Below are 12,364 nucleotides of genomic sequence, written 5' to 3'. Positions count from 1 at the left end.
ATTCTATTCTATTCTATTCTATTCTATTCTATTCTATTCTATTCTTCTCCAGTCCAGTTCTGGAGTCTGAATCAAACACCAAACGGAGACCCTTTCTCATTCCACCTGTACAAAACAACTGTAGAGCACAAATATCTTTCCAAATTCTGAATCAGGTTTATGGACCCCAAAGGTGCTTTTTCTCCAAGAGGCAACTGGACTTTCTTGTTTTCGTTTCCTTGAAAACGTTTTGCTTCTCATCCAAGAAGCTTCATCAGTTCTGACTTCAGTCCATTCAGTCCAGCTTCTTAGATGAGAAGTGCAATGTTTTCAAGGGACACCCCCCCCCCCAAGAAATTCCAGTTGCCTTTTGGAAAAGCCTCTTTGGGGCAACCATGACCTGGAGGATTAAGAATCTCCATAAACAGGTTTAGGCATCCAGGTACATAGGTCAGTTAAAGCCTGCATGGTTGAACTCACACCTCACTTTAAGCTAGGTTAGTCTTAGCTTTACTGAGGGGTTTTGTGTGTGTGAGAGAGAGGGGCGTGTGTGTGTGTGTGTGTTAAGGTTTAAGGTTTCACAATTGCCTTGTTTAGCAAGAAAATTCTGGTCCCAGTTGTGACTGTAAGTCAAGAACAATCTGTATTGAAAAGCTATGATAACGTTCCCTGATAGGAACCAAGGAAGGGGATTGAAGGAGAACATTCTGAGCATCCACCCAACACCAAATGCCTACTAGAGATTGTAGCAGTTGCCTTCCCACATTTCCTAAGAAATGCAGCGCCGACACATTTTATTGCTCCAGACATTTACCTTTCAGAAAAGCTGTTGAGCTGGCAATGGTCCATATCAACAAACTGTTTGAATGGTCTCTGTGCCAGCCATTAATTTCCAGTTTGTTTTTATGGTCCTACGGTTGGCTGCCAAGATCCTTATCAGCAGGTGGAACAAACGTCTGTATTCATCACGTATCAAAGACGCAGGTAAAGAAAGAAAAAGAAAGTAGAGAGGAGAGAGATTCTACCTAGCTAGGATGAAAGCTAAGAAGGGTCAAATCTGGCCGAATCCAACTGTTTGGGTCAAGAATCAAAGACAAGGTGCCAACACTACCGTTTCTCTCCTGAGAAGGTTAACTTTGCACGTTACTCTAAGTTAAAACATATAATAACAGACTTGGAAGGGACTTTGGAGGTCGCCTAGTCCAGGAGTGTCAAACTCAATTTCATTGAGGGCCACATCAGCATTGCGGTTGCCCTCAGGGGGCCGGATGGGTATGGCCAGGGTGGGCGTGGCCTACTGGGTGGGCGTGGCTAGAGTGCGTATGGCCTACTGGGTGGGCGTGGCCAGCTCTACATCGTTGGCATCAAGGGTGCCCATGGGGGGGGGCCTGGGCAGGAGTGGGACAGATCTGAGGGTCTCTGGCAGAAGGAGGGTCTCTGAGCCAGGGCCAAGGCAGTGGGGGCTGTTCCCTCACTGCTTCCAGGATGGCTTCGTGGGCCACATGAAACCACTTTGCGGGCCAGATCCGCCCCCCGGGCCTTGTGTTTGACATGTCTGCCCTAGTCCAACTCCCTAAACAAGCAGGAGAGTCTATACGATTTCAGACACGTCTCTTCTTGAAAGTCTCCAGTGATGAGGCACCCACAACTTCTGAAAGCAACACGTTCTACTGATCGATTCTTCTCCCCATGAGGAATTTTCTCCTTAGTTTGGCTAGTTAGTTGGGTTTGGCCAGTCTAAAGAAAAGAAGAAATAGGGGAGACATGATAGCAGTGTTCCGGTATTTGAGGCGCCACCACAAAGAAGAGGAGGGGGTCAAGTTGTTCCCCAAAGCGTCAGAGGGAAGGACGAGAAACAATGGATGGAAACTGATCAAGGAGAGAAGCAACTTGGAATTAAGGAGAAAGTTCCTGACAGTGTGGACAATTAACCAGTGGAAGAGCTTGCCACCAGATGTTGTGGGTGCTCCATCACTGGAGATCTTTAAGGAGAGACTAGACAGTCACCTGTCTGAGATGTAGATTCTCCTGCTTGAGCAGGGGGCTGGACTAGAAGGCCTCTAAGGTCCCTTCCTATTCTTTTCTTTTCTTTTCTTTTCTTTTCTGTTCTGCTCTGCTCTGTTCTAGCTCTAGATTGGTTCTCTCCTTGATTAGTTTCCATCCATTGTTCTTGTCCTGCCTTCTGGTGCTTTGGTAAATAGTTTGCTCCCTTCATCTTTGTGGTAGCCCTTCAAATATTGAAACACTGCTATCATATCCCCCCCCCCGGGACCTTCTTTTCACTAGAGTAGACACAACCAATTCCTGCAATAGTTCTTCATATGTCTTCGTAGTTTCCAGCTCCTTAATCATCTTAGTTAGCCCTCTTTCTAGAGTCTCAACATAAATTATGGAGTGGCTCCTTTGAATCTGACATTAAAGGTTTCATGAACCTGGTCGGGAGTCTTTATCAAAATGGGTCATGGATGGTCTGGTAGGACTCCAATCCATCAGGGCTTCTTCCCCACCTAGAATTAGCAAAACACAGCTTGGGGTGACAGGCAAAGCTACCTATTTCTCCATTTAGGCTCTGGATGATGGAGAAGTATTCGTCTACCTACTTCGTCTTCCTTGTGTCTTGAAATTGAAAACTTCAACCTTCAACCAAGATGTGTTTCTTTTCGAAAGCCACAATTCTTTTCAAAAGCCCATTCTCCTTTTTGCTTTCTCCTTAGGAAACCCCCCAGGCTGTTTTCATGCAAATAGCACAACATGGTAGGATTACATCCCTGGATTAAATCACAGGAAATCAGTGCAATCCCACTCAAGTCACGCCAATCCAGGTTTTTCTAATCTCCCGGAGCTGGTTTCAGTTGGGGGGGGGGCTTAATTTGCTGATGACAAATGGTGGCCCTCGATGGCGTTTAAGACTTTTTTGATGCCAAATCAAAAAAAAAATCCAGAGCAATTTTTCAGTATTGCACGGAATAGGTCAGACTCGGTCCTTGTTTACAAAATCAAAACTTCTGTTTCTAAAGTTCTGGCAAATCTAATAATCTTTGCTGCCCTCATCTGGCAACGAATGATTTTTTCCCCTCCTCTCTTTTAATATCATAATTAGGCCTTACGGGTAATCTCAACTTGTAACCCTTCGTTTAGTGGTTGAAGTTACAACAGCACTGGAAAAAAAATGTCCTGTGACCGTTTTTCACATTTACAAGTGTTGCAGCATCATGTGATCAAAAATCCGGGCGCTTGGCAACTGGCATGTAGTTATGACTGTTGCAGTGTCCATCTGTGACCTTCCCATCCAGGTCCCAACAAACAAAGACAATGGGGGGGGGAAAGCCAGATTCGTTTAACATCCGCATGTTTCACTTAACAACTCTGGCAGAAAAGATCCTAAAATGGGCCGAAACTCCCTTAGCAAGTGCCTCGCTTAACAACGGACCTTTTTGAACTCAATTGTGGTTACAAGTCAAAAGACTAATTGTGATCACACCCTGAAATTGTTCCCAATTCAAATTCTCAGAGGTTCCACCTTGGCCAACGCTGAATCTAAAGGTGGATTTTTTTTATTTTTTTTATTTATTTTGCAAGGAGATGCCGGTGGCGGGGGGGGGGGGGGGGAAGGGAAGGTGGAAATGTATTTTTAAATACCCCAAGCAAGAGAGAATAAATAACCCCTTGGGAATATGACTGACTTATGTGGCAGGTCAGAAACTTTATTTGTAGCTAAGGCGGGGAGAGAAGAGACTGGGCACAGGGGAAGAAGTGAAAACCTGCAAACTCTGGTGTGAAAGTTAACTTAAAGAAAAGAAAAGAAAAGAAAAAAGAAAAAAAGAAAAAAAAAGAAAAAAAAAAGAAAAAAAGGGGAGTCATAAACCCACCTCAGCCAAGAAAAAGAATAATAATAGTAATAATAATTAAAAATGCTCTTTGCTTCTCATGGAGAATTTGAAACTAATTCCACATCGCATTGCTAGGAATGTTAGATGTCGCTTTCTTAACACGGCTGGCCGCAACTGGGGACCTGGGTCCGTTTCGCTCCAGCATCCATTTGCACCCCTGAATTGCTGCAGTCCACAGCAACTCCGTCGGTCATAGAGGTCCGTGCATCAACACCGCTGTCCACAGAGCGACCGAGACCAGGCTCGCGCAAAGTCTGAGGGAGGGGCAAGGTCGGAGGTCAGAGGAAGATGAGGTACAGGAGCAGACTTCACTTTCCGACCGGCTTTCGTCGCGGTATCCCTGTTGGGAGCGTCCCCTGGTCCTGGAGCGCCCGGCTGGCTCCGGCGCATCGGCCTGCATGTCGCTGCAGACCAGCCAGTCTTTTGCAATCGAGCGAGGATAGCCCGATTCGGCCTCCAGTTCGCTGTCCGCCACTTTCCAATATTCCTTGCCCTTGAAAAAGTAGGTGGCCCCTGGGAGAACAGACCCAGAAAGAAGGGTAAATTAGACAGGTAAATCATCTCTCCGTAGCGTGCAAAGGAGACAATCCACAAGCCCAACAGGGAACAAAAAGAGCGAAACAGCAACCCCCTCCAGCGATCAGCATTTTCATTTGGTCTTCGTTGCCACCTTTTAATTTGGAGATTTTAGACGGAGGAGGAGGATGATGGGGGAAGCGTAGTTTTCAGCTAGCCAAAACAATTCGTATCTGTGAGAGTCAAGGTCAGTGCTGGTAACATTTTGGCGGGCTAGAGCAGGGCTTTTCAACCAGTGGTACGGGTACCACCTGTGCTACATTGGCACCTGCCTGGTGGTACGTGACCATCCTAGAGAAGTGGTAGCAGGGGAGGGGAATGAGCTGAGCCGGTGGCAGCACCGCACAAGCCTGAGCGAGAGATGGCTGGAGCTGCAGGGCTGTCAGGGCAAATGTGGTAGAATGTAGTCTGGAGTCCCGGGGAGGAGGGGTTCCTTCCCAGAGGGCTGAGAGGCAGGAGAGCTTGGAATATCTAGTGGGCAGGAGGAGAGCAAAGTCAGACTATCCCTAGCGGTGTATATATAACTATTATACAACTACCTTGCCTAGCAATGGAAATTTTGGGCCCAGTTGTGGTCATAAGTCAAGGACCACCTATATGTCTATTGGCGTTCCGGCCTAATTGGGAGACGTGCCAAGCGCTCTCCTTACTTGCAGCAAAGCGTGGCTCAAAAGGATCTCTCTGGGTGTCCAAACTCACCATCTGACCAGTGCGTGGCATCGTCCAGCTGGCTGGGGATGCCTTTCCATAGCTGGCTTTCTAAAGGATAACCCGCCTCCATTCTCTGCTGGTGGTCATCGTAGCACCAGTGGAGGTCATCTTTGAAGAAATAGGTCTTGTCATTCTGAGCCCAGGAAAAGGCTGCGTCGATGCCTCCTAAGGGCAAGCCGAAATCCGAGATGGGCCGAGGGTAGCCTTCTTCGACGTTGTTGTCTTTGAACACCCAATAGCGGTCCCCTGGGGAGGTAAGTTAAGAGGTAAGAAGGGAAGGAGGAGGAAACGGAGAGGAAAGAAGAAGGGAGAGAAGAGGAAGAAGAGGAAGGAGGAAGAAAAGAAGAAAGAGGAGGAGGAGGGAAAAGAAGAAGGGAAGGAGGAGGAAACAAAGGAGAAAGAAAGGAGAGAAGAGGAGGAGGTGATGGAGAGGAAGAAGGGAAGGAGGAGGAAACAAAGGAGAAAGAAAGGAGAGAAGAGGAAGAGGTGATGGAGAGGAAGAAGGGAATGAGGAGGAAACAAAGGAGAAAGAAAGGAGAGAAGAGGAGGAGGAGGAGGTGGAGAGGAAGAAGGGAAGGAGGAGAAGGAGGAGGAAATGAAGGGAGTATGGCTCTAAGTCAAGGATGGCCATCAGCTCACAGGGCATTAAGGAAATGAAAACAACCTTTCACATGAATCTCCAAGTAAGGAATGAAACAAACTTTCCAACACAGTGGGGAAACCAAACGTTTGGGGGGAAAGGAGAGTCACAAATGTAAAGCACTTCTACCTTTGAAGAATACGATCTTATGATCGCGGGTCCTCTCGTACACCGCATCCACACTGTCGAGGTTGAGAGGCAATCCCTTCCAGAAGCGATGGATCTGAGCTGGCTGAAGGGACACCAGATGCTTGTTGCGAGTCAGTCGCCAAAAATACTTGCCTGGAGGGAGAAAGTCCGGTTAGTAACAAGGGATGGAAAGCCTCACTCATAAGGCAACCCAAAGTGAGGATCAGCACTCCATTAGACCTTCTCTCCAGAAGGGACTGGACCAGGGGTGTCCAACCTGGGCAACTTTAAGATGGGTGGACTTCAACTCCCAGAATTCCCCAGCCAGTTACAATGGCCGTGGAGGGCTGGGGAATTCTGGGAGTTGAAGTCCACCCATTTGAAGGTTGCCAAGTTTGAGAAACACTGGCTTAAAGACTTGGTTAAACCAACCCACTGAGCTCAAGCAACCATAGAGTCTTATCTAGGGAAGCCCGACCCTGGGGGATTCTGGGAATCGAAGTCTACCCATCTTAAGGCTTCCAAGGTTGAGAAACATTGGCTTTAAAGCCTTGGTTAAACCAACCCACTGAGCTCCAGCAAACATAGTCTTATCTAGGAAAGCCCGACCCTGGGGGATTCTGGGAATCGAAGTCTACCCATCTTAAGGTTGCCAAGGTTGAGAAACATTGGCTTTAAAGCCTTGGTTAAAACAACCCGCTGACTCATAGCAACCATAGAGTCTTATCTAGAGAAGACTGACCCTGGGGGATTTTGGGAGCTGAAGTCCATCCCTCTTAAGTTGCCAAGGCTGGACACCCGTGGACTAGACCAAAAAGGTAGTGAAAAGGATGAAGTCTGTTCCCAGTGCTATAGAGAGTTGTGTAGCTCACTTGAGGACACTTATGGATCTCTGAAGAATTTCTGGTGTCTCAAAGGCAGAGCCTGCAAGCCCAAATCTTCCCATAGCAAAAATACATTTGGTAAGTTGAGGTAAAAGGTAAAGGTAAAGGTAAAGGTTCCCCCGCACATGTGTGCTAGTCGTTTCCGACTCTAGGGGCCGGTGCTCATCTCCGTTTCATAGCCGAAGAGCCAGCGTTTGTCCGAGGACGTCTCCGTGGTCATGTGGCCGGCATGACTAGACACCAAAGGTGCACGGAACGCTGTTACCTTCCCACCATAGTGGTCCCTATTTTTCTACTTGCATTTTTACGTGCTTTCGAACTGCTAGGTGGGCAGAAGCTGGGACGAGTAACAGGCGCTCACTCTGTTATGCGGCACTCGGGATTCGACCCGCCAAACTGCCGACCTTCTGATCGACAAGCTCAGCGTCCTAACCCACTGCCCCCTCCAAATACTTATTCAGGAGACAATAGGCCTTCTGCAGCTTTAGCAGCTGTTGACATTGCATTTAGACTCTTGAGGGACATTAAGGCCAGCCCAAAAAACAGAGGAGAACAGAGCAGAACTACTAACCCTGAAACATCTGCAGAATAGCTCAGATTTTTAATTTCCCCCCCCCCCCAAAAATGACCATTCTACAAATTCATGTCACTCGGCACTGCTTTCTTCTTTGGCTTTATTTGACATTGATCTACGGAGGAATAACATCCCATCCTGAGGAAGTGGGATTTATAAATCCTTGCCTTTACGGCTAAAAGGGGAATCGGAGGAAAGATGGAAGGTTGAAGAAAGCGGTCTCTTTGCATCTTTATGAGAACTTTATGTGATTAAATCAGCATCTCCTTTGCATGGGTAATGAAGCTTTTACCACGCCGTGGGGTAAGGCTCACCAGTTAATTTCCAATATCTTTCGGAGAGATGCCGTTCGTTTAAGTGGCTTCTTCTTCTAAACGGGAATTTAGAAGCTCAAAGTTCAAAGCGCTCCAGAAGCTAATTTGACAGGATGAAGAGCGACACGAGTTGTGAGGAGTTATGGAGATGGCGAGCGCTTTGCATACCAACACTTTCAGGTGTCGTCCATGGCAGCGCTAAGCTGGGATGAAAAATTCCTGCCCTGATGGTCTGAAAAGGTGACGCTGGTCAAGATTAACCAGGGGTGGAGTTTGGGGAAAGAATGATTACAAGGCTGAAATTGGGAAACTGAGTTTAGCAGAGGTCAGCACCCCTCATGTCTGTGAGGTCCCAGATATTCTCTGAGCTGGGTGGTTTCCTTGCAGACATTTCATGACCCAACTAGGCAACTTCATCAGTGCTAAAATGGGTTTGCTTGAGCACTGATGATTTAACCTACTTTGGTCATGAAATGTCTGCAAGGAAACCACCAAGCTCAGAGAGCATCAAAGGACTCTGCAGTCCTCCTCCTCCTCCTCCTCCTCCTCCTCCTCCTCCTCCTCCTCCTCCTCCTCCTCCTCCTCCTCCTCTCCAATCCAGAAACACCTGTCATGGTTCCGACAAATGAAACTCTTCAAAGAATTTCGAGGCATTGTTTATCTTAAAGACTCTTTGAGTAGCATAGCATCGGCACTAACGCAATCAAAGGCAAAAATTAAATTCCCCTCCCCTGAGCACATAGTATCAAAGCATAAATCACATTCTCCAATTAGTTTGAAATTCGGGCTTCCCCTCCAGTTCTCCAGCCCGCCAATTCTTATCATCTCTTATTTCAATAACCTTGGTTCTCACACTAGGTTCAGTATTGTTATGTCTAGCTAAACTCTCGTGCACATTCCTCCCCCCTCAGCATCATCTAACTCTACCTCTAATTCTAAGAGTAAAACATAAGGAGAAAATGGTTGCATCTCCATCTGTGGTCAAAGCAAAAACATCCGATGTTAGCAGCGTTGACAACAGCATTCCCTTCTAGCACTGATGATGCAATCCAGTTTGGTCATGAAACATCTGCAAGGAAACCACCGTGCTCAGAGAGCACCAAGGATCACCACCACCAAGGTTCAACCCCATTGACTTTGCTTGTCAGAAGGTTGCCAAAGGGGATCCCATGATCCTCGGACACTGCAAGCATCCTAAGTACAGTACATGCCAAGTGTCCGAATTTTGATCCCATGACCATGGGGATGCTGGAATGGTTGTGAGTGAAAAATGGCTATGAGTCCCTTTTTTCATTGCTGTGGTAGCTTTGAATGGTCGCTAAGATTGTTGGGGGCAATTAAGCTGACTTTGTAATAATGCCGCTTGGGGTGTGTGTGAAAGCCCTAATAAGCAGGCATATACATAGAATGAAGGCTACTGCTAAGCTTGTAAGCCGCCCTGAGTCCTCGGAGAAGGGCGGGATATAAATGGAATTAAAATAAATAAATAAATAAATAAATAAATAAATAGTTATATTACAGTGATGGCGGACCTTTTAGAGACCGAGCGCCCAAACTGCAACCCAAAACCCACTTACGTATAGTTGAGTGCCAGGTGGGCATGGCCCATTGGGTGGGTGTGGCCCATTGGGTGGGTGTGGCTGCGGTGGTAACGGCAGACTGGGTGAAACTAAAAGTTCAATCAATCAATTCCAACTTTGCGAGATTTTTTTTTCCCCGCAAGAAATTGAAAGTGATTGATTGAACCTTTTTTTTTTTGCACATGGTGGCGGAGGCCTAAAGTAAAAAGGTTTTATAAAACCCAGCTGAAGGCCTAGGACTTGGGCAAGGGTGCGCGTGCCCACAGAGAGGGCTCTGCGTGCCACCTGTGGCACGTGTGCCATAGGCTCGTCACCACGAGAGTTATACGATGAGGACTACCTGTATATCTGCCCTGCCCGAACCTCAGCTCACCTCTGAAAAAGAAAACCTCTCCACGGATCTGAGCCACGGCATCGAAGTGTGTGCTGCATCTGTTTGGCACGTCTTTTCTAAACCTGACGAAAAGTGGGGGGGGGATTAAAAATAAGTAAAATAAACAAAGCCACCATCATCCACTCACCCCTGCCTGGCCAAGTCTAGCTTTGGCTCAAGCTCAAAATTAAACTCTTTTAACTCTTGCCAATTTCAACCTGAGAGATTTGTTCTTCAGTCCCATAATATCCACTGTTTTGGAGGGGACATCTGACAGGGGACATCTCTTGACAGCTGCACCCGATCCGCGAGTTCAGATACTTTCTGCTCCAAATTGAAGAGATGGTATCTGGAGTTGGGAGGGCAGAACATCTGCTCTGCTGGCCTGCCGGCCAAATTTCACCTGATCCAAATTCAAGGGTCCTTCAAGCTTCTACTCCTTCCCAAAGAAATTGGGGATGTACGGTTTCACTTACGGGACAGTGGAGTGATTCTCGGGGAAATCTGGCAACATGGGATGGTCGTCTGCATTCGAGATTTCAAGTTTCGCCGTGGGAGACACGGATTCTCTGACTCCTGTGGAGGAAAAACAAGGATGGGTTAAAGCAAAGTGGACCTCAAGGAGATCGTCCAAGTCAACGTTTCCAGAGACAGCATCATATCCTCCACCATGTTCTCCATAGGCCAGGGGTCCCCAAAACCCCAGTCCATGGACCAGTACCGGGCCGCGGCATGCCAGCAACCAGTCTGCACAAACAAGCAAAGCCCCATCCACGGGATGCAAACAGCACACAAAACCATGCACTCTCCGGTCTGCAGAAAACCTTCTCTCCACGGAACCGGTCCCTGGTGCCCAAAAGGTTGGAGAACTCTGCCTTAGGCCTTCCCATCTCCTTCTGATGATTCCCCCTTCAATGTGAGTTCCCAATCCCAGATCATTCCAGATTACCATCTCATGCCTCAACCCTAACATCTGAGAAGCCTTATATAATAATAAACCTTTATTGTCAAAGTACAACATGTGTACATTGAGATTAGCTGAGCCTCCCCCTGTGCTCTCTCCCCCCAACACACAGTGATAACAAACCCTCCATCCCACCACACTATGTGAACCAACTACACCACACACCGGCCTCTCTATATCTCTGAATGAAGAAATGGAGTGCATCTACTTCTTTCTTCTACCCATCGGAGGCACGAAGGCCCCCAACAAGGCCAACTCATCGTGAAAGTTGGTTCTCACACAGTCTACTTATGTAAATGCTATTTTTATTAGCATTTACCCCTACAGGACCTGATGCTAAAATGGCCTCTTATTAAAACCAAGAAGAGTTGGATGTGGCAATTCTCATTTTTATGTAGAGTTGGTGGGAGGAAAAGGCACAAGCACAGAGAAGAGCAACAAAGATCATCAGGGGACTGGAGGCTAAAACATATAAGGAACGGTTGCTGGAATTGGGTATGTCTAGTTTAATGAAGAGAAGGACCAGGGGGGACATGATCGCAACTCTTCCAATCTCTCAGGGGCTGCCCCAAAGAAGAGGCAGTCAAGCTATTCTCCAAAGCGCCTGAAGGCAGGACAAGAAGCAACGGATGGAAACTAATCAAGGAGAGAAGCAACCTAGATCTAAGGAGAAACTTCCTGACAGTGAGGACAATTAACCAGTGGAACAACCTGCCTCCAGAAGTGGTGAATGCTCCAACACTGGAAGATTTAAGAAGAGATTGGGCAACCATTTGTCTGAAATGGTATAGGGTTTCCTGCCTGAGCAGGGGGTTGGACAAGATGACCTCCAAAGTCCCTTCCAACTCTATTATTATTATAACTCTACATCTGGATTATCGTAAATACAGGTAGTCTTTGATTTATAGCCGCAGCCGAGCTCAAAATTTCTGTTGCTAGGCGAGACAGTTCTTAAGTTAATTTTGCCCTATTTTATGACCTTTCTCGCCAGGGTTGTTAAGTGGATCACGGCAGTTCGGCTCTCCCCACCCCCATTGACTTTGCTTGTCAGAAGGTTGCAGAAGGGAATCTCGTGATTCTGGGACACTGCGGCTGTTGTTAATGTGAGTCAGTTTAACAAGTGTCTGAATTTTGATCACATGAACCCCGGGGATTCTGCAACGGTCCTAAGTGTGAAAAAGGATCCTAAGTACTGCTGTAATTTTCATTGGTAACTAAACGGTTGTAGGTCAGGGGCTACCTGCAATGGCTTTTTAGTTGCTTTTTTTAAAAAAAAAAAAATAAAAATAAAATATGAACTCTTGTCAGATTAGCTGGGAGAATCCTCACCATAGAGCTGCCAGATCCGGACTTTATCTTCATACGGCAAATCATATTTCAAGGGGTCTCCAACCGGTCCCTGGTAGTACGGCCTCATGATTGATTCCGTAGCAGAGATGTGGGTTAAGCCGATAGCGTGGCCAAATTCGTGGACTGCCACCGCAAACAGATCCATGCCGTCGGTATCTGAAATTAAGAGGGAAGACCCAGGCAGATTATTGCATAAGTGAGGAGCTTCTAACTTTTCCTTAGGTTCTTGTGCACGTGTAAAAATAAAAAAAAATACTGGTTAATCCATTGGCACCATAAGACAGTTTTAGATAGGCTGAAAATGTTGGTTTAAGGTATGCCAGACTGTTGTTTACTATGGTTGACTGGTTAAAGGTCATCCTTCACTATAGGTTGACTCAACTCTCCTGCTATTGTGGTG

The 12,364-nt window shown here is 46.8% G+C and overlaps 1 protein-coding gene across 4 annotated transcripts in view; it reads right to left on the bottom strand.

The window, feature by feature from the left end:
- Positions 1-3,662: 3,662 nt before the first annotated feature.
- The window catches only part of MMP17 (matrix metallopeptidase 17), an 88,309-nt gene continuing 79,607 nt past the window's right edge, over positions 3,663-12,364 (bottom strand). For all 4 annotated transcript variants that reach the window (XM_081339131.1, XM_081339132.1, XM_081339130.1 and 1 more), the window contains 6 exons: positions 11,944-12,120; positions 10,127-10,226; positions 9,651-9,733; positions 5,926-6,078; positions 5,145-5,402; positions 3,663-4,382 (listed from right to left, as the gene is read on the bottom strand). In XM_081339131.1, coding sequence (XP_081195257.1) covers positions 4,060-4,382; positions 5,145-5,402; positions 5,926-6,078; positions 9,651-9,733; positions 10,127-10,226; positions 11,944-12,120 — 1,094 coding nt within the window. In that variant the 3' untranslated portion in view covers positions 3,663-4,059. The remainder of the gene's footprint in view (positions 4,383-5,144; positions 5,403-5,925; positions 6,079-9,650; positions 9,734-10,126; positions 10,227-11,943; positions 12,121-12,364) is intronic.

Source organism: Vipera berus, assembly GCF_964194415.1.
Source record: "Vipera berus genome assembly, chromosome: 14".
NCBI classification, from domain to species: domain Eukaryota; kingdom Metazoa; phylum Chordata; class Lepidosauria; order Squamata; family Viperidae; genus Vipera; species Vipera berus.
The sequence above is the reverse complement of the archived record's forward strand: the minus strand, read 5'-3'. Positions and strand labels throughout refer to the sequence as shown.